Below are 24,729 nucleotides of genomic sequence, written 5' to 3'. Positions count from 1 at the left end.
AAAAACAAAGAATAAAGGTTGGACACCAATAGCTTGGACCCTAGGACATATGCCTGTGGTGTTCTTGTACTAAGATCTGCTTGGATGAGTAAATTCTAAGGGGTATTTTAAAACCCGGTCACTTAGATCAACTGATTTGGGATGGCCAATTGAAAATCCACAATAAAGAGCAACTTAGATACAGAACATTTAGTTATCCAAAGAGATGCTGGGCATCAATGATCCTAGGAAGAATTAGTGAGCCATTTGTCTGTGGTGGAAAGATGTTGAGTAAAAAGAAAAAGAAAATAAAGCCAAAGGCTAATACTGCAACATTTAACACCAAACCTCCAAAAGAATAATAAGCTTATTAAGCATTATAAGCCAAGAAAAGTTACTGTTCCGAGGGTAACCTGAAACTGTAGGTCGATCTCGGATGAGATCTTCTGTGCTGGTCGGAGCTGTTGTGTCCGACTTGTTGGACTGGTTGCACTGCTGATCCTTCGTCACCGGAGGGTGGGGGGTACCTGCAAGAGACTCCGATGCTTAAGTTAGCATGGGTATTAAACAGGTTTTATGTAGAATCAGAGTATATGTTATACCTGGGTGCTCCAGTGTATTTATAATGGTGAGATGTGGCCTCCTGCGAATAAGATAAGTTAGTTATCTTATCTTATCTTTATCTTATCTTTAAGTGAGGTCATCTTATCTTCAAGGGAACCGCCTTTATCTTTCTGGGCTTTAGCCGCCTTTAGATTGGGCTGTGTTCCTTCGTTTTGGGCCTGCTTTGGGCTCCTTTGGCGAGTTGGCCGAGCTCTTTGAGAAGAGGTCGGGCATTTTGGCCGAGCTCTTTGAGAAGAGGTCGGGCATTTTGGCCGAGCTCTTTGAGAAGAGGTCGGGCATTTTGGCCTAAAGAGGTCGGTCGGCTTGTCGCTAAACATCCCGGGTCGGACAGCTTGACCCAGGGTATGAACAGTGCCCCTGCTTGAGTTGGATCTTTCGATGAGATCATGCTTTTCAAAGCTTCGATCTCTTTGGAAGTCGTGCTCGAGCATCTGTCTGGCTTTGTTTCTTCATTGCTTTGCAATCTTTGTAGATTTTCTAGAGGTTTGGTACTTCACAGTCCAACCTCTTTTGAATGGTAGCGTGGGTTTTCTACCCTTGCCCTCTGGATCAGGCCTTGCTTTAAGTTTGTGTTGACAACCCTCTACTTTGGCGAAGTTGTCCTTGCGGCTTGATATCCGGACTTTTAGTGATTTGTCCAATGACTTTTTAGAACCCTTTTTAGTCTCGGATAACGTACGTAGCCCTGTTTGAGATTGTGCCTTCCTTGAGTGGGGTTGTATCCCTTTTGGCTAAGCACATTTGAGCCTTAAGTTGTTTCCTAACTTTTTAGCTTGTTCTCTTTTGAGATCGTACTTGCGCCTCTTTTTAGCTGACGTCGACCTGTACAACTTTGCCCCTGCTTGAGTTCGAATCTTTCCGTGAGATCGTGCTTTCAGATTTTCGATCTCTTTGAGGAAGTCGTGCTCAAGCATCCTGACTTTGGTCGATCTTGAGTAGTTCCTCCTTGTGCGAGTTTGGTGTTGCCCCTTTTTAGTTTGTTGAGAGGTCTTTTCAGCCTTCTTCCGACTTGTTTGTCTTCACTGCTCGGGCTTTTTTAGTCATAATCCGACAACTTTTTTTTGTTTGGATGACTTTTTAGCGCCGTCTTTGATCCCGTGCTTTTCGCTTTTTAAGTAGTGTCTTTTTTTCAAGACTTCATACTTTTCAGCGAAGCACTTCTGGCTTTGGTCTTTTGACACTTCCTTGGCCGTTTGTGAGATGTCTTTGTCCCTTTTGTGGATCCTTGTAGAGTGTCGGTACTTTGTTGTCCGACCTCTTTTGATCACTTCTGGTTTTGTCTACTTTCTGTTTGGTCAAGGTGGTCCTTGGGGCTAACTTGTCCGACGACTTTTTAGTGTTCTTTGGTAGAACCTTTTTAGTTGGTCTGAACAATTTTCATAGCCTTGTCATGGAGCCGTGGCTTTTTGGGCAAAGCTATGTCCCTTTTAGCGCACGCTTTTCGTTGGTCCAATTTCTCGTGTCGACAAGCTGTAGCTTTCGTTGGTCCGACTTCTTGTCGGTCCAAGCTGTGGTTTTCGTTGGTCCGACTTGTTCTTGTCGGTCCAAGCTGTAGCTTTGGGCCGACTTCTTCATGTCGGTCGCTTCTAAGTTATTTCTAGTAATCCTCTTTATTGGACCTCTGTCAGGTCTCTTTCAGGGATTACTTTTATAACTTGTCCGTTGTAGGAGACCGACTTCTTTATGTCGATCTCTTCTAAGTTATTTCGTAATCCTCTTTCTTGGACCTTTGTCAGGTCTCTTTCAGGGATTACTTTTTATAACTTTTTGTTTATGGGACGACTTCTTTACGTCAGTCCCTTCTCCAAGTTATTTTTGTAATCCTCTTTCTTGGACCTTTGTCAGATCTCTTTCAGGGATTACTTTTTATAACTTTTTGTTTATGGGACGACTTCTTTACGTCAGTCCCTTCTCCAAGTTATTTTTGTAATCCTCTTTCTTGGACCTTTGTCAGATCTCTTTCAGGGATTACTTTTTATAACTTGTCCGTTGTAGGAGACCGACTTCTTTATGTCGATCTCTTTCTAAGTTATTTCGTAACCCTCTTTCTTGGACCTTTGTCAGGTCTCTTTCAGGGATTACTTTTATAACTCTTTGGTAGTAGGAGTCCGACTTTGTTATGTCGGTCTCTTCTAAGTTATTTCGTAATCCTCTTTCTTGGACCTTTGTCAGGTCTCTTTCAGGGATTACTTTTATAACTCTTTGGTAGTAGGAGTCCGACTTTGTTATGTCGGTCTCTTCTAAGTTATTTCGTAATCCTCTTTCTTGGACCTTTGTCAGGTCTCTTTCAGGGATTACTTTTATAACTCTTTGGTAGTAGGAGTCCGACTTTGTTATGTCGGTCTCTTCTAAGTTATTTCGTAATCCTCTTTCTTGGACCTTTGTCAGGTCTCTTTCAGGGATTACTTTTATAACTCTTTGGTAGTAGGAGTCCGACTTTGTTATGTCGGTCTCTTCTAAGTTATTTCGTAATCCTCTTTTTTGGACCTTTGTCAGGTCTCTTTCAGGGATTACTTTTATAACTCTTTGGTAGTAGGAGTCCGACTTTGTTATGTCGATCTCCTTTAAGTTATTTTTTGTAGTCCTCTTTCTTGGATCTTTGTCAGATCTCTTTCAGGGACTACTTGTATAACTTTTTTGTTTTGGGCTGACTTTGTTATGGTCTTGTAATGTAGCCTGGATGAAGCTTTTGTTATTGCCCCTTGGTTGGCTAGTTTTGAAAATGCATCAGCTTGGGCATTCTGCTTCCGAGGTATGTGTCAGACATCATATTCCCCGAATTGTCCGAGCTGTTGGTGCTACCTGGTTATGTAAGTACATCAGCTCGGGCATTCTATGTATCGGACTTCATTTTCCCCGATTTGTCCGAGCCGTTTTCTGTTTTTGTCCAGGGTCCCCTGGATTGTCCAAGATGTTCTCTATAGGATTCTTCCAGCTAAGTTTGTTTTCTGTAGGATGTCTTTTATGGGCTGGTTAGTCCGAACTTTTGATAGTGTGAGCTTGAAAGTATGGGTGGAGTCATCGAGAGGTGAGTATGAGGGTGTAGGCAAACTTTTTCTATCTGTTGATGGTTTAGTTCGGTCCCTTGTAGAGCTTTGCTGATGAAGTAGACGGGTTGTTGGCCACTTTCATCTTGACTAGTGCTGAGGCTATTGCCTGACTTCCCACTACGAGGTGTAATGAGTTCTTCACTTTTCCGTGGTCTGGAAAGAATGGGTGATTGCCCCAAGAATTTTGAAATCTCGAAAGGTTTGTTCGTACTCCGTTGTCCTTTTCAACTCGTCCAACTTTTTTGGTGTGAGGTGGACGTTCAACTCGTTCGACCTCTTTGGTGTGAGGTAGATGTTTAACTCGTCCGACCTCTTTGGTGTGAGGTGGACTTTCAACTCGTCCGACCTCTTTGGTGTGAGGTGGACCTTCAATTCGCCCGATATCTTCGGTGTGAGGTGGACCTTCAACTTGTCCGACCTCTTTGGTGTGAGGTGGACCCTAAACCCGCCCGATATCCTTGGTGTGAGGTGGACCTTAAACTCGTGTCCGACCTCTTTGGTGTGAGGTGGACCTTAACTCGCCCGACCTCTTCGGTGTGAGGTGGACCTTCAACTTGTCCGACCTCTTTGGTGTGAGGTGGACCTTCAACATGTCCGACCTCTTTGTTGTGAGGTGGACCTCTAACTCGCCCGACCTCTTCGGTGTGAGGTGGACGTTCAACTCGTTCGACCTCTTTGGTGTGAGGTAGATGTTTAACTCGTCCGACCTCTTTGGTGTGAGGTGGACTTTCAACTCGTCCGACCTCTTTGGTGTGAGGTGGACCTTCAATTCGCCCGATATCTTCGGTGTGAGGTGGACCTTAACTCGCCCGACCTCTTCGGTGTGAGGTGGACCTTCACCTTGTTCGACCTCTTTGTTGTGAGATGGACCTTCAACTTGTCCGACCTCTTTGTTGTGAGGTGGGCCTTAACTCGCCCGACCTCTTCCGTGTGAGGTGGACCTTCAACTCGTCCGACCTCTTTGGTGTGAGGTGGACCTTCAACTCGCCCGACCTCTTTCTCCTTTTTGCTTTTGATTGGGCGAGGTGGTGGGATCTTCTCCGATTGATCTTTTCTTTTCTTGGACTCTTTATCCTTGTCCCGTGGTGGGTTAGGAGAATTCGGTTTTTTAGTTTTCTCCTAGTCGAAAGTTCTCTTCCATGTTGATGTATTTCTGTTCCCGTTCCTGTACCTCGTTCAGAGATGTTGGGTGCTTCTTGGATATTGAGTGGCTGAGAGGTCCTTCTCTTAGGCCATTGATGAGTCCCATGATGGCCGCTTTTGTTGGAAGACTTTGTATGTCAAGGCATGCGTTGTTGAATCTTTCCATGTAGCTGTGAAGGCTTTTCTGATCTCCTTATTTAATTCCCAGCAAGCTTGAAGTGCGTTTGGCTTTATCCTTCTGGATGGAGAATAACGGATTGCGTCTGAGGCCTCTATGAGATACATCCTGCTTCTGAAATTTCTAAGATGATAGCTTGGATCTGATGTGCCGTCGTACGGAGTCATGTTGGGAGCTTTGAAGTCCTTTGGGACCTTTTAGCTTTCATGATCTCTTTTGGTGAATGGGTCTTGATCTTTGTGGGGGCTATCTTCGTGACTGGATCGAGCCGTCTCGATTTTGAGATCAGCTTCGAGTTTTAAGAGCTTGTCCTTTAACTCGTGGCATCACCTAACTTCCCTTCGTAGGTCTCTCTCAGCTTCTTGTTGATGTTCCACCTTTTTTTTTCGAGTTGTTTTAAGCGATCTTGAAGTGCCTCCATAGCCTCCTCTTTTGGCGAATTCTCGCCTTTGGTGGGTTGAAGAGTATCTTTTGGTGTAGTATCCGCGTCTTTGTGCGGTGTTCTATCCTCTAGATCTGAATCATGGTCGTTGTCATGGTTGTCCGCCATGGTGATGGGATGACTTCCAGGTTCCCCGGCAACGGCGCCAATGTTCCAAGGGTAACCTAAAACTGTAGGTCGATCTCGGATGAGATCTTCTGTGCTGGTCGGAGCTGTTGTGTCCGACTTGTTGGACTGGTTGCACTGCTGATCCTTCGTCACCGGAGGGTGGGGGGTACCTGCAAGAGACTCCGATGCTTAAGTTAGCATGGGTATTAAACAGGTTTTATGTAGAATCAGAGTATATGTTATACCTGGGTGCTCCAGTGTATTTATAATGGTGAGATGTGGCCTCCTGCGAATAAGATAAGTTAGTTATCTTATCTTATCTTTATCTTATCTTTAAGTGAGGTCATCTTATCTTCAAGGGAACCGCCTTTATCTTTCTGGGCTTTAGCCGCCTTTAGATTGGGCTGTGTTCCTTCGTTTTGGGCCTGCTTTGGGCTCCTTTGGCGAGTTGGCCGAGCTCTTTGAGAAGAGGTCGGGCATTTTGGCCTAAAGAGGTCGGTCGGCTTGTCGCTAAACATCCCGGGTCGGACAGCTTGACCCAGGGTATGAACAGTTACCAAGGGAGTAATTAAAAAGTAAGTCTTCTAACAGCAAGTTTAGCAAGCCTTTGAGGAAAGATGTGTATTATGTAGCAGCAACAATAATTGAGTTATCATTGTCTGCATAATGACCCCATAGATTAAGTTCTGCTATCTGCCTAATAAGGATATGTATTCTTTTCTTATTCATTTCAATTTCTCTTAGTTTTGATGCTTGCTTGGGGACAAGCAAGATTTAAGTTTGGTGTTGTGATGACAAGTCATCATATACCCATTTTTCAAGCCAATTTCACTTGTTTTGTTAGCATTTATGCACTTTCTTGCATCCTAAGTAAGTGATTTGGAGTGAAAATGCATAACTTCTCTAAATCAAGCAACCACCATGAAATTAATGATAATCCATGAGGTTTAAGCTAATTTTAATTGAATTTTAATTGATTTATAAGCCTCTTGAATTTAGTGATACTTGGAGTGGTTGTTTTGGTTTATTATAGGTGAAGAAAAGAAAAGAAAAGGAAAAGCGTGGCCTAAGAAGTGTAGCCCAAGGAAAGGAAAGTGTGGTCAAAGCAAGAGGAAGTGTGCCGCATGCAAAGGGGGAGGCAAACATTGCCATCCACAAGGGCACACTGCCCTCTAGGAGGGCAACATAAGGGAACCAAACAAGGAAGGCAACTCTGCCCTGCCCACTACAAGGGCAGAGCACAAAATTGTGCCTTGGAACCAAGAAGAAGAGAACCTTGCCCTGCCCTCCACAAGGGCAGTATCGGGCTCACTAAGGAAGAAAATCAAAGGAAAAATGTCACCCATGCATGCCACAAGAATCGAACACGGAACAAGGAAGAAGCAAGGAACTAAGGTTGAGTGCCGTGCCAAGAAACCAAGGAAATTAATTGAGCGTGTGTTCCAGCCAGGTTTCGAACACGGGACATCATTTTGAAAACACTGCCCTGCCCTCCGCGAGGGCAGGGCAGCATTTTGTTGGTGCACGGATCTGGCGCACCAAGGCTCAAATCTGGCGCACCAAGCACATTCCTGGCAGCACCAGCACGCACCAAGCTCAATCCTGGCAGCACCAAATTTTCCTGCCCTGCCCTCCGCGAGGGCAGGGCAGCATCCTGTGCACCAAGGAAATTTCTGGCGCACCAATTCTTGATTCTGGCGCACCAATTCTTGATTCTGGCAGCACCAACAGCACACCAAGGCAAATTCTGGCGCACCAACTTTTCCTGCCCTGTCCTTGGCGAGGGCAGGGCAGCGTTTTGTGCACCAGGCCGCACCAAAACCGCACCAGGCCGCACCAAAACCGCACCAACATGCACCAAAGCTGCACCAACATGCACCAAATCCTGCCCTGCCCTCCACAAGGGCAGGGCAGCCTCCTGGGAGCAACTTTTCATGGGCCGAAAATTCAAATTAAAACCCCATTTTAATTCATTCCTTCACCAAATCAAAAGCCCATCCAAATCCCAAAATCCAAGAATAGAAAGTGTATAAATAGGAGTTAGTTTGATGTAATTAGGGGCTTTTTGACTTACCTTTTGCTTAGCTTTTGAATTTAGCACTTTCTTTGAGCTTAGAACTTTCTTTCTGCACTTAGGGATTTCTCTTGGTGTCTTCACTAAGATTTCAGAGAATTGGGGAGGAGAATTGATCTCTCTTCTTCCTCGTTCTTGCTTGGGTCTTTTTAATTTCTTTGTTTTAATTCTTGGGTGTTTGGAATTGAGGAAATTCTGTCTCAATCCTCACTCAAGAACTCTTTATTTTCTTTTCTGCAAAATTGAATCAATTTACATTCTCTTTACTGTTTCTTCTTCAATTTCTTGCCAATTACTTTGTGAACTTGGATCTGGGAAGGCAAATAGAGATCTAGGCTCTGCTACCTAGTCTCTTGAGACCTGAGGCCACGATTTACTTTTGGTTCTTCTGTGAACCTCTGCTGCACTTTATTTCCTTTCTGTTTGAATGCTTGTTGCTTCTGATTCAATTTCTGCTCTCTTAATTGTTGCAATTTACTTTCTCTCTGTTTAGATTCTGCAATCCGAGTCCTCAAATCCCTTTTACATTTAAGCAATTTACATTTCTTGTCATTTAAGTTACTGAAATTTACATTTCTTGCACTTTAAGTTTCAGTCATTTAATTTCTTGTTCTTTAAGATTCAGTCTATTTTACTTTCCTATTCTTTAATTTCCTGCAATTTCCCCTCTCCCTTTACATTTCAAGCAATTTATCTTCTGTTAAATTTAACCCACTCAACCAAAACTTGATTCGCTTGACTAAATCAACCACTAAACTAAAATTGCTCAATCCTTCAATCCCTGTGGGATCGACCTCACTCATGTGAGTTATTATTACTTGATGCGACCCGGTACACTTGCCGGTGAGTTTTGTGTTGGATCGTTTTCCACACATCAATGGGGATGCTTTATCCCTTTTGAATCTCTGCTTTCCTACTGCCTTCATCCAATCCTTCATACTCCTTTTCATGGCAAGCTGTATGTTGGGTGTCACCGTTGTCAATGGCTACTTCCCGTCCTCTCAGTGAAAATGGTCCTCTACGGTTTCTGTACGGCTAATCAACTGTCGGATTGCTCATCTCGGATAAAAAATACCATGCACAGATATCGTATGGCTAATCAGCTGTTGGTTCTCAATCGTGCAGAAATAGGATTTACTATCCTTTTGCGTCTGTCACCACGCCCTACAGTCGCGAGTTTGAAGCTCATCACAATCATCACATCCCAGATCCTACTCGGAATACCACAGACAAGGTTTAGACTTTCCAGATCTCAAGAATGCTACCAATTGATTCTAGCTTATACGACGGAGGTTCCAATCTCAGATTCAGATGCCCATTGTCAGAGGGGAGTCGACGTGAATCGTTGATTAGAAACCCAAGAGATATACATTCAATGTTGTCTTCATGTAGAACGGAAGTGGTTGTCAATCACACGTTCATAAGTGAGAATGGTGATGAGTGTCACATAATCATCACATTCATCATGTTCTTGTGTGCGAATAGATTTCTTAGAATAAGAATAAGCATGAATTGAATAGAAAACAGTAGTACATTGCATTAATACTCGAGGAACAGCAGAGCTCCACACCTTAATCTATGGTGTGTAGAAACTCCACCGTTGAAATTACATAAGTGAAAATATGGTAGGCATGGTCGAATGGCCAGTCTCCACAAAAGTTTAAGATAGCATAAAACTAATCAAAGATCTCCGATACAATAGTAAAAGGTCCTATTCATATCGGACTAGTTACTAGGGTTACAGAAATAAGTAAATGACGCAGAAATCCACTTCTGGGCCCACTTGGTGTGTGCTTGGACTGAGCATTGAAGCTTTCACATGTAGAGATCTTCCTTGGAGTTAAACGCCAGTTTGTAACTTGTTTCTGGCGTTTATCTCTGCTTTGCAACGTGTTCTGACGTTTAACACCAGAATAGGGCAGAAAGCTGGCGTTAAACGCCAGTTTACGTCGTCTAAACTTGGGCAAAGTATAAACTATTATATATTGCTGGAAAGCCCTAGATGTCTACTTTCCAACTCAATTGAGAGCGTGCCATTTGGACTCTAGTAGCTCCAAAATTCTATTTCGAGTGTAGGGAGGTCAGAATCCAACAGCATCAGCAGTCCTTTGTCAGCCTCTAAATCAGATTTTTGCTCAGGTCCCTCAATTTCAGCCAGAAAATATCTGAAATCACAAAAAAATACACAAACTCATAGTAAAGTCTAGAAATGTAAATTTTGTTTAAAAACTAATAAAAATATACTAAAAACTAACTAAATCATACTAAAAACTATGCAAAAACAATGCCAAAAAGCGTATAAATTATCCGCTCATCAATTACTCACGAAACAATGCTAATAGACGTGGCCGTGGAGGATGGAATAGTCGTGGTGGTGATCATTTCAACAACAATTACAACAACAATTCAAGAATACAGTGTCAGCTGTGTGGACGATTAGGGCATGTGGTGTGAAATTATTACCATAGGTTTGATCACTCATTTAACCCCAATTCTAGAAGTACCTCTGTAGCACTGGTGCACGAAATTGTGATCACTACTTTTCACAAATCAATTAATCCCCGGTAATGAATCCAAAAACTTGGTGTTCAATACCATGGCATAAACACAACTTCGCACAACTAACCAGCAAGTGTACTGGGTCGTCCAAGTAATAAACCTTACGCGAGTAAGGGTCGATCCCACAGAGATTGTTGGTATGAAGCAAGCTATGGTCACCTTGTAAATCTTAGTCAGGCAAACTCAAATGGGTATGGTGATAAACACATAAAACATAAAGATAAAGATAGAGATACTTATGTAATTCATTGGTGGGAATTTCAGATAAGCGCATGAAGATGCTGGTCCCTTCCGTCTCTCTGCTTTCCTACTGTCTTCATCCAATCCTTCTTACTCCTTTCCATGGCAAGCTTAAGCAAGGGTTTCACCGTTGTCAGTGGCTACCTCCCATCCTCTCAGTGGAAATGTTCAACGCACCCTGTCACGGCACGGCTATCCATATGTCGGTTCTCGATCAGGCCGGAATAGAATCCAGTGATTCTTTTGCGTCTGTCACTAACGCCCCGCCCTCAGGAGTTTGAAGCACGTCACAGTCATTCAATCATTGAATCCTACTCAGAATACCACAGACAAGGTTAGACCTTCCGGATTCTCTTGAATGCCGCCATCAGTTCTAGCCTATACCACGAAGACTCTGATCTCACGGAATGGATGGCTCGGTTGTCAGGCGAGCGCTCGTTTGTCAGGCGATCAACCATGCATCGTGTATCAGGAATCCAAGAGATATTCACCCAATCGAAGGTAGAACGGAGGTGGTTGTCAGTCACACGTTCATAGGTGAGAATGATGATGAGTGTCACGGATCATCACATTCATCAAGTTGAAGAACAAGTGATATCTTAGAACAAGAACAAGCGGAATTGAATAGAAGAACAATAGTAATTGCATTAATACTCGAGGTACAGCAGAGCTCCACACCTTAATCTATGGTGTGTAGAAACTCCACCGTTGAAAATACATAAGAACAAGGTCTAGGCATGGCCGAATGGCCAGCCTCCCAATGATCTAAGATAGCATCAAAACAAGGATAGCTACCCAGATATGATCTAAGAACTAGATGTCCAAAGATGAAAATACAATAGTAAAAGGTCCTACTTATAGAGAACTAGTAGCCTAGGGTGTACAGAGATGAGTAAATGACATAAAAATCCACTTCCGGGCCCACTTGGTGTGTGCTTGGGCTGAGCAATGAAGCCATTTCGTGTAGAGACTCTTCTTGGAGTTAAACGCCAGCTTTGGTGCCAGTTTGGGCGTTTAACTCCCATTCTTGTGCCAGTTCCGGCGTTTAACGCTGGAATTCCTGAGGGTGACTTTGAACGCCGGTTTGGGCCATCAAATCTTGGGCAAAGTATGGACTATCATATATTGCTGGAAAGCCCAGGATGTCTACTTTCCAACGCCGTTGAGAGCGCGCCAATTGGGCTTCTGTAGCTCCAGAAAATCCACTTCGAGTGTAGGGAGGTCAGAATCCAACAGCATCTGCAGTCCTTTTCAGTCTCTGAATCAGATTTTTGCTCAGGTCCCTCAATTTCAGCCAGAAAATACCTGAAATCACAGAAAAACACACAAACTCATAGTAAAGTCCAGAAAAGTGAATTTTAACTAAAAACTAATAAAAATATACTAAAAACTAACTAGATCATACTAAAAATATACTAAAAATAATGCCAAAAAGCGTATAAATTATCCGCTCATCACAACACCAAACTTAAATTGTTGCTTGTCCTCAAGCAACTGAAAATCAAATAAGATAAAAAGAAGAGAATATGCAATGAATTCCAAAAACATCTATGAAGATCAGTATCAATTAGATGAGCGGGGCCTTTAGCTTTTTGCCTCTGAACAGTTTTGGCATCTCACTCTATCCTTTGAAATTCAGAATGGTTGGCTTCTTTAGGAACTCAGAATCCAGATAGTGTCATTGATTCTCCTAGTTAAGTATGATGATTCTTGAACATAGCTACTTATTGAGTCTTGGCCGTGGCCCAAAGCACTCTGTCTTCCAGTATTACCACCGGATACATACATGCCACAGACACATAATTGGGTGAACCTTTTCAGATTGTGACTCAGCTTTGCTAGAGTCCCCAATTAGAGGTGTCCAGGGTTCTTAAGCACACTCTTTTTGCCTTGGATCACAATTTTATTTCTTTCTTTTCTCTCTTTTTTTCGTTTTCTCTCTTTTTTTTTTCGAAATTTTTTTTTTGTATTCACTGCTTTTTCTTGCTTCAAGAATCATTTTTATGATTTTTCAGATCCTCAGTAACATGTCTCCTTTTTCATCATTCTTTCAAGAGCCAACATTCATGAACCACAAATTCAAAAGACATATGCACTGTTTAAGCATACATTCAGAGAACAAAAATATTGCCAACACATCAAAATAATTAAACTGTTATAAAATTCAAAATTCATGCAATTCTTCTCTTTTTCAATTAAGAACATTTTTTATTTAAGAGAGGTGATGGATTCATAGGACATTCATAACTTTAAGGCACGGACACTAAGACACTAATGATCACAAGACACAAACATAGATAAACATAAGCACTAGAATTCGAAAAACAGGAAATAAAGAACAAGGAAATTAAAGAACGGGTCCACCTTAGTGATGGCGGCTCCTTCTTTCTCTTGAAGATCCTATGGAGTGCTTGAGCTCCTCAATCTCTCTTCCTTGTCTTTGTTGCTCCTCTCTCATGATTCTTTGATCTTCTCTAATTTCATGGAGGATGATGGAGTGTTCTTGGTGCTCCACCCATAGTTGTCCCATGTTGGAACTCAATTCTCCTAGGGAAGTGTTTAGTTGCTCCCAATAGTTTTGTGGAGGAAAGTGCATCCCTTGAGGAATCTCAGGAATCTCATGATGAGTGGGATCTCTTGTGTGCTCCATCCTCTTCTTAGTGATGGGCTTGTCCTCATCAATAGGGATGTCTCCCTCTATGTCAACTCCAACTGAATAATAGAGGTGACAAATAAGATGAGGGAAGGCTAACCTTGCCAAGGTAGAGGACTTGTCCGCCACCTTATAAAGTTCTTGAGCTATAACCTCATGAACTTCTATTTCTTCTCCAATCATGATGCTATGAATCATGATAGCCCGGTCTATGGTAACTTCGGACCGGTTGCTAGTGGGAATGATTGAGCGTTGGATAAACTCCAACCATCACCTAGCCACAGGTTTGAGGTCATGCCTTCTCAATTGAACCGGCTTCCCTCTTGAATCTCTCTTCCATTGGGCGCCCTCTTCACATATGACTGTGAGGACTTGGTCCAACCTTTGATCAAAGTTGACCCTTCTAGTGTAATGATGTTCATCTCCTTGCATCATGGGCAAATTGAATGCCAACCTTACACTTTCCGGACTAAAATCCAAGTATTTCCCCCGAACCATAGTAAGCTAATTCTTTGGGTCCGGGTTTACACTTTGATCATGGTTCTTGGTGATCCATGCATTGGCATAGAACTCTTGAATGGGGTTGGTAAGAACTTCCCAACCTCTTCTTCGGATCTCATGTCGGATCTCCGGATATTCACTCTTTTTGAGTGAAAAAGGGACCTCGGGGATCACCTTCTTCAAGGCCACAACTTCATAGAAGTGGTCTTGATGCACCCTTGAGATGAATCTCTCCATCTCCCATGACTCGGAGGTAGAAGCTTTTGCCTTCCCTTTCCTCTTTCTAGAGGTTTCTCCGGCCTTGGATGCCATAAATAGTTATGGAAAAACAAAAAGCAATGCTTTTACCACACCAAACTTAAAATGTTTGCTCGTCCTCGAGCAAAAGAAGAAAGAAGAGAGTAGAAGAAGAAGAGATGAGGAAGAAGGGAATGGCTTTGTGTTCGGCCAAGAAGGGGAAGAAGTGGTGTTTAGGTTGTGTGAAAATGAAGGAGTGAAGATGGGTTTATATAGGAGGGGGGAGGGTTATGGTTCGGTCATGTATGGGTGGGTTTGGGAGGGAAAGTGGTTTGAATTTGAAGGGTAAGGTAGGTGAGGTTTTATGAAGGATGGATGTGAGTGGTGAAGAGAAAGATGGGATTTGATAGGTGAAGGGTTTTTTGGGGAAGAGGTGTTGAGGTGATTGGTGAATGGGTGAAGAAGAGAGAGAGAGTGGTAGGGTAGGTGGGGATCCTATGGGGTCCACAGATCCTGAGGTGTCAAGGAAAAGTCATCCCTGCACCAAATGGCATGCAAAAATGCGTTTTTAGCCATTTCTGGCATTAAACGCCGGGCTGATGCCCATTTCTGGTGTTTAACGCCAAGTTTTTGCCCTTTACTGGCGTTTAACGCCAGTCTGGTGCCCCTTTCTGGCGTTAAACACCCAGAATGGTGCCAGACTGGGCGTTAAACGCCCAACAGCTAGCCTCACTGGCGTTTAAACGCCAGCACGCTCTCCTCCAGGGTGTGCTATTTTTCTTTCTGTTTTTCATTCTGTTTTTGCTTTTTTCATTGATTTTGTAACCTCTCATGATCATCAACCTACAAAAAAAAAATAATATAACAAAAGAAGATAGATAAAATATAACATTGGGTTGCCTCCCAACAAGCGCTTCTTTAATGTCAGTAGCTTGACAGAGGGCTCTCATGGAGCCTCACAGATGCTCAGAGCCATGTTAGAACCTCCCAACACCAAACTTAGAGTTTGAATGTGGGGGTTCAACACCAAACTTAGAGTTTGGTTGTGGCCTCCCAACACCAAACTTAGAGTTTGACTGTGGGGGCTCTGTTTGGCTCTGTTTTGAGAGGAGCTCTTCATGCTTCCTCTCCATGGTGACAGAGGGATATCCTTGGGCCTTAAACACCAAGGATTCTTCATTCACTTGAATGATCAACTCTCCTCTATCAACATCAATCACAGCCTTTGCTGTGGCTAGAAAGGGTCTGCCAAGGATGATGGATTCATCCATGCACTTCCCAGTCTCTAGGACTGTGAAATCAGTAGGGATGTAATGGTCTTCAACTTTTACCAGAACATCCTCTACAAGTCCATAAGCTTGTTTTCTTGAGTTGTCTGCCATCTCTAGTGAGATTTTTGCAGCTTGCACCTCAAAGACCCCTAGCTTCTCCATTACAGAGAGAGGCATGAGGTTTACACTTGATCCTAAGTCACACAAGGCCTTCTTGAAGGTCATGGTGCCTATGGTACAAGGTATTGAAAACTTCCCAGGATCTTGTCTCTTTTGAGGTAATTTCTGCCTAGACAAGTTATCCAGTTCTTTGGTGAGCAAAGGGAGTTCATCCTCCCAAGTCTCATTTCCAAATAACTTGTCATTTAGCTTCATGATTGCTCCAAGGTATTTAGCAACTTGCTCTCCAGTGATATACTCATCCTCTTCAGAGGAAGAATACTCATCAGAGCTCATGAATGGCAGAAGTAAGTCCAATGGAATCTCTATGGTCTCATTTTGAGCCTCAGATTCCCATGGTTCCTCATTGGGGAACTCATTGGAGGCCAGTGGACGTCCATTGAGGCCTTGCTCAGTGGCGTTCACTGCCTCTCTTTCCTCTCCAAATTCGGCCATGTTGATGGCTTTGCACTCTCCTTTTGGATTTTCTTCTGTATTGCTTGGAAGAGTACTAGGAGGGAGTTCAGTAATTTTCTTGCTCAGCTGACCCACTTGTGCCTCCAAGTTTCTAATGAAGGACCTTGTTTCAGTCATGAAACTTTGGGTGGTTTTAATTAGATCAGAGACCATGGTTGCTAAGTCAGAGTTATTCTGCTTAGAACTCTCTGTCTGTTGCTGAGAAGATGATGGAAAAGGCTTGCTATTGCTAAACCTGTTTCTTCCACCATTACTACTGTTGAAACCTTGTTGAGGTCTCTGTTGGTCCTTCCATGAGAAATTTGGATGATTTCTCCATGAAGGATTATAGGTGTTTCTATAGGGTTCTCCCATGTAATTCACCTCTTCCATTGAAGGGTTCTCAGGATCATAAGCTTCTTCTTCAGATGAAGCCTCCTTAGTACTGCTTGGTGCATTTTGCATTCCAGACAGACTTTGAGAAATCATATTGACTTGTTGAGTCAATATTTTTGTTCTGAGCCAATATGGCATTCAAAGTGTCAATCTCAAGAACTCCTTTCTTCTGATTGGTCCCATTGTTCACAGGATTCCTCTCAGAAGTGTACATGAATTGGTTATTTGCAACCATTTCAATCAGCTCTTGAGCTTCTGTAGGCGTCTTCTTCAGATGAAGAGATCCTCCAGCAGAGCTATCCAAAGACATCTTGGATAGTTCAGAGAGACCATCATAGAAAATTCCAATGATGCTCCATTTAGAAAGCATATCAGTGGGACACTTTCTGATTAATTGTTTGTATCTTTCCCAAGCTTCATAGAGGGATTCTCCTTCCTTCTGTCTGAAGGTTTGGACTTCCACTCTAAGCTTACTCAATTTTTGAGGTGGAAAGAACTTTGCCAAGAAGGCATTGACTAGCTTTTCCCAAGAGTTCAGGCTTTCTTTAGGTTGTGAGTCCAACCATATTCTAGCTCTGTTTCTTACAGCAAAAGGGAATAGCATAAGTCTGTAGACCTCAGGGTCAACCCCATTAGTCTTGACAGTGTCACAGATTTGCAAGAATTCAGCTAAAAACTGATGAGGATCTTCCAATGGAAGTCCATGGAACTTGCAATTCTGTTGCATTAGAGAAACTAATTGAAGCTTAAGCTCAAAGTTGTTTGCTCCAATGGCAGGGGATAGAGATGCTTCTCCCATAAAAGTCGGGAGTAGGTGCAGTAAAGTCACCCAGCACCTTCCTTGCATTGTTGGCATTGTTGTTGTTTTCGGCTGCCATGTTTTCTTCTTCTTTGAAGATTTCTGTTAGGTCCTCTACAGAGAGTTGTGCCTTGGCTTCTCTCAGTTTTTGCTTCAGGGTCCTTTCAGGTTCAGGATCAGCTTCAACAAGAATGCTTTTGTCCTTCCTCCTGCTCATATGAAAGAGAAGAGAACAAGAAAATGTGGAATCCTCTATGTCACAGTATAGAGATTCCTTGAGGTGTCAGAGGAAAAGAAAAAATAGAAGGTAGAAGTAGAAAATTCGAACTTATCAAAGAAGATGGATTTCGAATTTTGCATTAAGGAATAGTGTTAGTCCATAAATAGAAGGATGTGAGAAGAAGGGAAGTAATTTTCGAAAATTAAGTAAAAGATTTTGAAAACATTTCTGAAAAACACTAATTGATTTTCGAAAATAAAAGTGGAAAAGAAATAAAGTGATTTTTGAAAAAGATTTTGAAATTAGAAATCAAAAAGATTTGATTGAAAACTATTTTGAGAAAGATGTGGTTAAGAAGATATGATTGGTTTTAAAAAGATGTGGTTGAGAAGATATGATTTGAAAAACATTTAAAAAAAATTTGATTTTAAAATTAATGACTTGGCTATCAAGAAAAGATACACTACAAGAAAAATACCCATTCAGCCACACTTTTTTTAGGCTACATTTGAAAAGCGTAGCCTATTCATAGAATAGGCTACGCTTTTTCCGTGTTGCCTTTTTATAAGAGAAAAGGATACACAAATGCGGCATCATTTAAAAAGCGTAGCCTTAGGTATTATAGAAATCACTTATAAAGCATAGCCGTAGGTTGATATCTATAGATTCACTTTTCGTATCAAAGGAGACGCTTTTAAAGGGTAGCCTATTTGTTAAGTTTTGGGTGCATTTTAAAAGTGATGCCTAATGTATCTAGAGCAAAAAACTTAACACTTAGTAAATTTTTTCATTTTTTTTCTGAAAGCAAACTGATGAGTTACTAGTTACTCGTACATTTTTTATGTTTCAGTAATATTTAATATACTTTGTAAGACATCACGTGGTCAATTATCTTGTCTCTAATTTTAGTCTAATTTATAAAACTTATTTTTTAAATTAAATATTTAATATTTAAAATTCATTTTTTAATAATTTTAAATTAAATATTAATTTTTTATTTTTAATAAATTAAGCACTAAATTTTAGATATTATAACAATCACCAACATTATATAGCGAGGAATGATATATACAACATTTTTTGTACATCTCTCTTCTATATCACCTACTTTTGTATTAAAAACATTCGATAACAAGTAAGATAATATAAAAGGATTGTATGTAAAAAAAAAGTATTAAAAAAGAAGAATTTGTAAATGATGAAAAAAAAAGGTTAAACTTAATCCTTAAAGGACCAGTTTTCCAGTGTAAAAAAAAGAACCAGTTTGAAAAACGTAAAACTAGTAGCTCAAATGGATTTGTATTGATTTTTTTTCCTTTCAAATTTTGTATAGGATGAATTACATACACTCACCTTCATCCTCGTAAAACCCTCTCACTCTCGCCATTCAGAGTCGTCGCCTCCCGTTCACGGCTCACCTGCACATATCCACATTGACCGTCGTCACTCCTCTTCGCCATCGCTTGCACTGATTGAAGCTGTGCCGCCCTCACCATCATCGTTGTGCAGCCCTCACCATCGTTGCTGCGCCGCTCTCACCATAGTCATCTCCGTGCTTCTCATCATCGTCTTTGATGTGCTCACATCATTGAATAGGTATGTATTGATTTCTATTTGCTTCTGAAATTGATCAGTGGCTTAGGGTTCCTATTTTAGGGGTTTTAATTTGGGGCTTTTAATCTCTCAAAATATGGGTTTGTGAACTGTAATTTGATAACATGCATGCTGTTGTTGATGAAGATGTGTGGTATTTTACGGTTTGTGAACTGTGATTTAATATACAGCTTGTCTATTTTCTCTGTATTTTTGTTTCTGAGACTGAATCCAAATGCAGCGTTAATAAGCTTTTGTTTCTGTGATTTCTCAATGAATAAGTTGGCTTCCGTTTTTCTGTTTTTAGCTTCCTGTTTCTAACAGAGTTCTTGCAGTTTGAACGGTTTCTTGGTTAGCCAGAAACAGAACTGGTGTGAAGAATGTAAAGAATGAAAGAAGACAAGGAGTAGAGAAGTAGAAGACGAAGAAGAAAGGTGAGCTGAATGAGCTATAACATTTGCACTCATTGACTCCATTGACGCCACCGCAGCAAGTAATCCGTTGTAGCAGGTAACTCTTATGCACATTCTCTTTTTCTTTTTTCTGTAGCCTATGATTGGATTCAACAATGGAGCTTCTCTTTATATTATTTCACTTTTGCGATTACGTTTCTCTGTGTTTGAACTTTGAAGTGAAAGTGCAAATCTCTTTAGGACTCGCTATTCAAATTTATAATGTGTTTCATTGCTTGCTTCAGTGTGTAATTTCATGATTTAACTTTTTTCTATATTCAATAGGTGAACGGTGAGCATTTAGGACCAGAATGATTGAATGTTGGTTGTTGATTAATAAATTACTGTTTGAATTTGCATTGTAATAAATAATTGAGTTCATATTTAAACAGCCTAATTACAGAATATTAGGCTTTAATGAAGCTTTTTTGCCAATGAGGTTTTCTTTTCTATGATTTATGAGGAAAGTTCATTTTGAAAATTAAGCTTATTTTGTTTGGTACACAAGTTAATAATAGATTTACTTGGGATTTGATTACTCATCCATTTGGTCAGTTAATTTGTTGCATTTCATTCTAATTTTTGAAATGGCGAAAATATGCACGTGCTGCATTCTATGATTCTCTGCACTATGTACTTATTTCTTCTTGTTTTCCAGTTGAATCAAAGTATTTTCTGGAAAGTTTTCTCTGCTTTCATCATAATTCATAGCTGTGGGTTTAGTGTTGGTCTTTGATTGTTGGAGCATTTTGAGGACTTGCTCATTGAAGAAGCAAATTGATGCTGAAGCTCATGCTGTTCATGTTTGACTTGCAGAGCTTAGTTTGGTTGCTTCCTTCAAAAGGCATGTGACGTGAGCACAAGTTTAAATAAATACATAGTGATGAAATTGAAAACTCATTAATAATAATAATAAGGTTTATATAATATGGACCTGTAAGTGTAACAAGTGGCTTGATTCCTGCATGTTCAGCTAGTGCCTTTTATGCACTGATCTTGACTCATATGAAATAGCAAGCATCTCTCTATAAGATTCTGAACCTGCATTATCATTATTTTCCATGCATGTCAATATAAAATAACTAGTACTAAATTAGAACCAAAGTCCAAAATGTAAAGAAATTAAAGTATGAGTGAAAAAAACTAGTTATAATAGTTAGAGTAATTATCTATTATTAGAAACTACTTTTTGTTATTTTTGTTAACTTGAGGAATATATATAAATAGCTCTTCTATATACTTGTGTGATAGATAACAATGAATATCCAATACAGTTTTCTAATATTTTCTTTTTCATAATCTTTTCCTTTCTGTCAAATATTTGAATTCTTTCTCATGAGTTCAAATTCTGTTCTTAGCTCAAACACTATCAGTTACTTTCAGAATTTCATGTTAGTGATATCAGAATTACATGATTATGAGTTCAAGTTTTTCCATATTATTTAATTAATTAATGAATTTGTGTGTGGTTTCTTTTTAGGAAAGGGAGATTTAATAACATGTTCTAAGCAAAAGAATTCAGAGTTATTTCACGCGGTTCTTGGAGGCTTAGGACAATTTGGAGTTATAACAAGAGCAACAATTTCTCTTCACCCAGCACCCACAAAGGTACGTGTCATTTTAAAAAATATAAAAAATAATTTATTTTTAATTTTATATTTTTTAAATTAAGATTTAAAACTTAAATTTTAACATATATTTTATACTGATCATTAATTTTAGTGGCTGATTTTAGTGACTTAACATAATCGTATCAATTTATAATGCTATTTTATACAAAGATATCAACATGAGAGTATTCAATGTATAATACTATTTGGGTTCAAATTTAAATATGGTGGTGACTTTTACACCAAGCAATGCAAAAGGAAAAACACTATTCGCCTAATTAATTTTTATTCAAAAAAAAAAAATGTCGGTGTGGAAGCTATAGTTCCAGCAGCTTCAATGTATATTATGATGATAGTGGAAAAAGAAAATTATCATGTGCTTGTTATTGGAATATGAAATTATATCCTCTTTCTGTAGAGCAAATAAAGAAGTTTTAAATTAAAATAATTATTTTAAGTAAAATATGATCACTTTTATTTTACGATAATAATATTAATAGTAGTTTCTAAAACTAAAAAACCGGGTGTTGTAATTTAAATTTAATCATTATAATTAATGTATTAATTCTAGTGTATGTAAAACAATTTATGCACATGTATAAGATATTAAAATTATAATCTTCTAACTAAGGTGCACGAACTGGGGTAGGTTAATGATGATTATTGTGGGTCACCTTGTTCTTCATAATATTAGTACTAATATATTATAATAATAATTTAATTATTCTGTTTGTCTTCAATTAGTTGTTTCTGAATTGTGACTTCAACTCTTTAGAATATTTTATCATTTGAGAAATTATACTATGTTATAGTTGATGTTCTGAAGAAAAAACCAGAGTATGGACTCTATTTGATTTGTGCATTACTTCAAAACTTGTTGATTCTTTCTACTTTGGATTCTTCTTCCTTTTTCCTTGTGAGATTCATGCTGAGGGTGTTACTGTAGGTCCAAATGAAGAGGCTAAAAAGTTTTATAATTTAATAGATGGGGCAAGTCAAGAGTTATACCCGGGCTGCAAGAAATTTTCTACATTATCTTTTACCATCCGCTTGTACTTGTTAAAGTGTTTGCACGGTTGGAGCAATGCCTCCTTCACTTCCCTTCTAGAGCTATTGAAAGAGGCAATGCCTGAAATTAACATACCTCCAGTAGGACCAAGTTACTTTTGATATTGGACAGCCAGTAGGACCAACCGATCAAAGTGTGTCTAATTTAACTAGTTTCGTAGGCACAATTGGTAGAAATAAAAGATTTGTGAGTCTTTTATACACTAGCTGGCATGCTGTAACTCTTAAAGCTAAGAAATTCATGTGAAACTATGTTAATGTAAGACTCTTCTATTATTATTAAATCTCAATTATTTTAAATATAGGAAGGTGCGTATAACACTGTTGATATCATGCAGACCAAGTTTATCCTCCCAGATAGTGGAGAAAAGTGGGTGATCCAAGCAATTCGGGATGCTTGGAAGCGGTTCAAGGGAAAGATTAAGCAGAAGCACTTTGTTCCCTTTGATACCATCGAAGATATGGTGAAAAATCGACCGACACAAGTTCCAGAAAGTCAATTCATAAAATTGATCTATTATTGGAGTCATCCTACAATCCAGGTAAAATAGTTGGTACTTTAATTGCAAATATATTACTGTTTGTTAAGACATAAGCAAAATAATGAAAATTCAATTGATAATGTTGGAATCTGTCCTCTCTCATGCTGTACAAACACATGTCCATTCTGATGTAGGTTCTTGAACTGAATTGAATTTTCTTAGGATATATTGCTGCCAGTTCCATTCTGAACTTCTGAATTTGTGTATTTACAATTCTATTTTTGGCTACTTTGTTTGCTGTAATTTTAAGTTGCTGCAATTCTATTTTCTATAGTTCTATTTTGTGCAATTTTATTTTCTGCAATTCTATTTTGTGCAATTATATCTGCTGCTATTCTGGTTGCTGTAGTTTTGTTTGCTGAAGCAAAATTTAATTATATTTTTCTCTGTTTCTATATGCTAACTTTTTATTCAATTATAGTCAATAAGTGAAAAAAATAAGAAACATAAAGAACAGCAAAAGTTTCCACATCGCATGGGGCCAATCAATTTCGGAAGAGTACGAGTGGCTCTGGTATACTTATTTAATATTTGTGCTGGGATTTGTTTAGTTATGTTGTTATAGACTGACTTATTTAAGGCTTTATTTTGTAGCGCGCGACAAAGGAAACAAATGAGGAACCAAAAAGGTTTGAAATGTTCCTTGCTACTCGAACAAGTCGGAAAAGGAAGGAAATTGATCAGGAAACACAAGATGCAATTGTATGAGAGTTCATTGAATTACTAATGATTATAAGTCAAATTTAGGATACGGTAATTAATTCTATTTCAAATGTTTCTTTTAATTAGGATGAATTCCAAAACCGCCAAGCTGCTGGTGAAACAGATGAGGAAGCTTTTGAGTCTTTATTTGGAAAAGAACAACCAGGTCGGGTTAGGTGCTATGGAAGATCTGTTACACGAAGTGACTTAAAAAAGCATGCAGAAATTTTTGAACTCAAGCAACAACACCAAGAGGAAGTCACATCTTTGAAGGCTGAACTTGGAGACATGAAAGCCAAACAGCAGCACCAAGAGGCTGACCTTCATGGATTGCGAAACATGATTAAGTTACTAGTTCAGCGATCTGAACCTGGAATGAGGTCGGAAGAAATTGAAGCTTTGTTACAAGATGCCCAACACTCTCCAATTGATGCAAATAGCGCTCATGGATCAACACATATTCCAAACATAAATATGGTATGACCAGTTTTTTTTTATTCCCTAATATTTGTTTATATATTGTTAATTGTTAATTAGGATTCTGAATATGTACTGTTAAGTTTAAAATTTTTATTTGTTAGAACTTAGGAGGATGCCAAATTTTTTAATTTGAACTGAAATTGAAGAAGATGAAAGCTGTGATTTGGGCTTTTTGGTTTTGTTTTTTCGTTATGTAATTTTATTATTATTGTTATCAGGGTGGAAGTTGTAATTTTTCTGGTTTTTCTGATTTTTCTGGTTTTGTTTTTTCATGCTATTATGCGCTGCTTGTCACTTGCACAATGCACTTGAGTTTCTGATTTTAGTTCCCATTTAGTATGAAGTCGTGTTACTCTGTTTTTTAGTTATGTCCTTTATGGTGATTTATAGTATTCCCTGAATATGATTGTTATTTTAAAGCAAAAGACTTTGGTTTATTTAATTATTTATTCAAACATAGTATGGTTTTGTTTCTTATTTTATGTTTTTGGTGAAATGAAAAGAAGAGTAGTTTCAATTATCCTATGCCGCTCGGATATTATATATGTTATTAATATGTTAATAATTACTTTTTTCTTGTTGTACTTTTTCAAATTATAATTATTTTTCTATATAATTATGCTGGATAATTCTGAAGATGCGAGTGAAGATTGAGATGCTGATCATGATGGTTTAGTGACAAAGATGGAAATTGAAAGATGTATGGTTGATGATGATATCTTTTATTAGAAGCTAAGATACATTTATATGATATAATATTTTGGTTTTTCCTAGTTTATTAGCAGTAAACTCTAAGTGCATTATATGAGTATACTTATTCTAGTTTGAGATGTATGAATACTCAAAATTATGATCATCCCAATATTTTTGTTTCATTGTATAATTATATTTTGTTTCAGTATAATTTTTATTATTTAAAGATTATTGTATAGTATTATTATATATGTATTCATTTTTATTTTATAATAATTAACTAATTTAATTAAAAATACAGGATTATATATATAATTATATTCTCAAATATCAGAGTTTAAATAAAAAAAAATTGTTAGAAATTTCTGTTTATATATATATATATATATATATATATATATATATATATATATATATATATATATATATATATATATATATATATAAACAGAAATTTTAAAAAAAATGAGGGACAAAAGGCTACACTTATATAGAGTAGT

At 39.0% G+C, this 24,729-nt stretch overlaps 1 protein-coding gene and 1 non-coding gene across 9 annotated transcripts; both read left to right on the top strand.

The window, feature by feature from the left end:
• The first annotated feature begins 16,434 nt into the window (after window positions 1–16,434).
• Window positions 16,435–16,542, top strand: LOC112804445 (small nucleolar RNA R71). Its single transcript, XR_003203061.1, has one exon. It is a non-coding gene; the product is annotated as a small nucleolar RNA R71 (small nucleolar RNA).
• Window positions 16,543–18,236: 1,694 nt separating this feature from the next.
• On the top strand, window positions 18,237–24,455 carry LOC112801678 (uncharacterized). Of its 8 annotated transcripts, none has more exons than XM_025844566.3 (9): window positions 18,237–18,685; window positions 19,018–19,192; window positions 19,858–19,978; window positions 20,615–20,742; window positions 22,151–22,354; window positions 22,776–22,868; window positions 22,949–23,056; window positions 23,144–23,533; window positions 24,174–24,455. In XM_025844566.3, exons 3-9 carry the CDS (start codon window positions 19,915–19,917, stop codon window positions 24,210–24,212), a joined length of 1,026 nt encoding a protein of 341 aa, XP_025700351.1. In that variant the 5' UTR covers window positions 18,237–18,685; window positions 19,018–19,192; window positions 19,858–19,914; the 3' UTR covers window positions 24,213–24,455. The 8 variants fall into 8 exon arrangements, with proteins under 8 accessions (XP_025700351.1, XP_025700347.1, XP_025700350.1 ...); XM_025844562.3 differs by having other exon boundaries at window positions 18,250–18,685; window positions 22,118–22,354; XM_025844565.3 differs by having other exon boundaries at window positions 18,250–18,685; window positions 19,793–19,978.
• The last annotated feature ends 274 nt before the right edge of the window (window positions 24,456–24,729 follow it).

Source organism: Arachis hypogaea, chromosome 5, assembly GCF_003086295.3.
Source record: "Arachis hypogaea cultivar Tifrunner chromosome 5, arahy.Tifrunner.gnm2.J5K5, whole genome shotgun sequence".
In the NCBI taxonomy this organism is placed as follows: Eukaryota; Viridiplantae; Streptophyta; class Magnoliopsida; order Fabales; family Fabaceae; genus Arachis; species Arachis hypogaea.
Note: the sequence above shows the minus strand (reverse complement) of the source record. Positions and strands in the feature narration are given on the sequence as shown.

Coding starts and splice junctions, on each gene's coding strand:
- LOC112801678 (XM_025844562.3), top strand. CDS start 19,915: ATGCTGAAGCTCATGCTGTTCATGTTTGACTTGCAGAGCTTAGTTTGG. Junction 22,355..22,775: donor GGAGTCATCCTACAATCCAG/GTAAAATAGTTG, acceptor ATTCAATTATAG/TCAATAAGTGAAAAAAATAA. Junction 22,869..22,948: donor GAAGAGTACGAGTGGCTCTG/GTATACTTATTT, acceptor TTTATTTTGTAG/CGCGCGACAAAGGAAACAAA.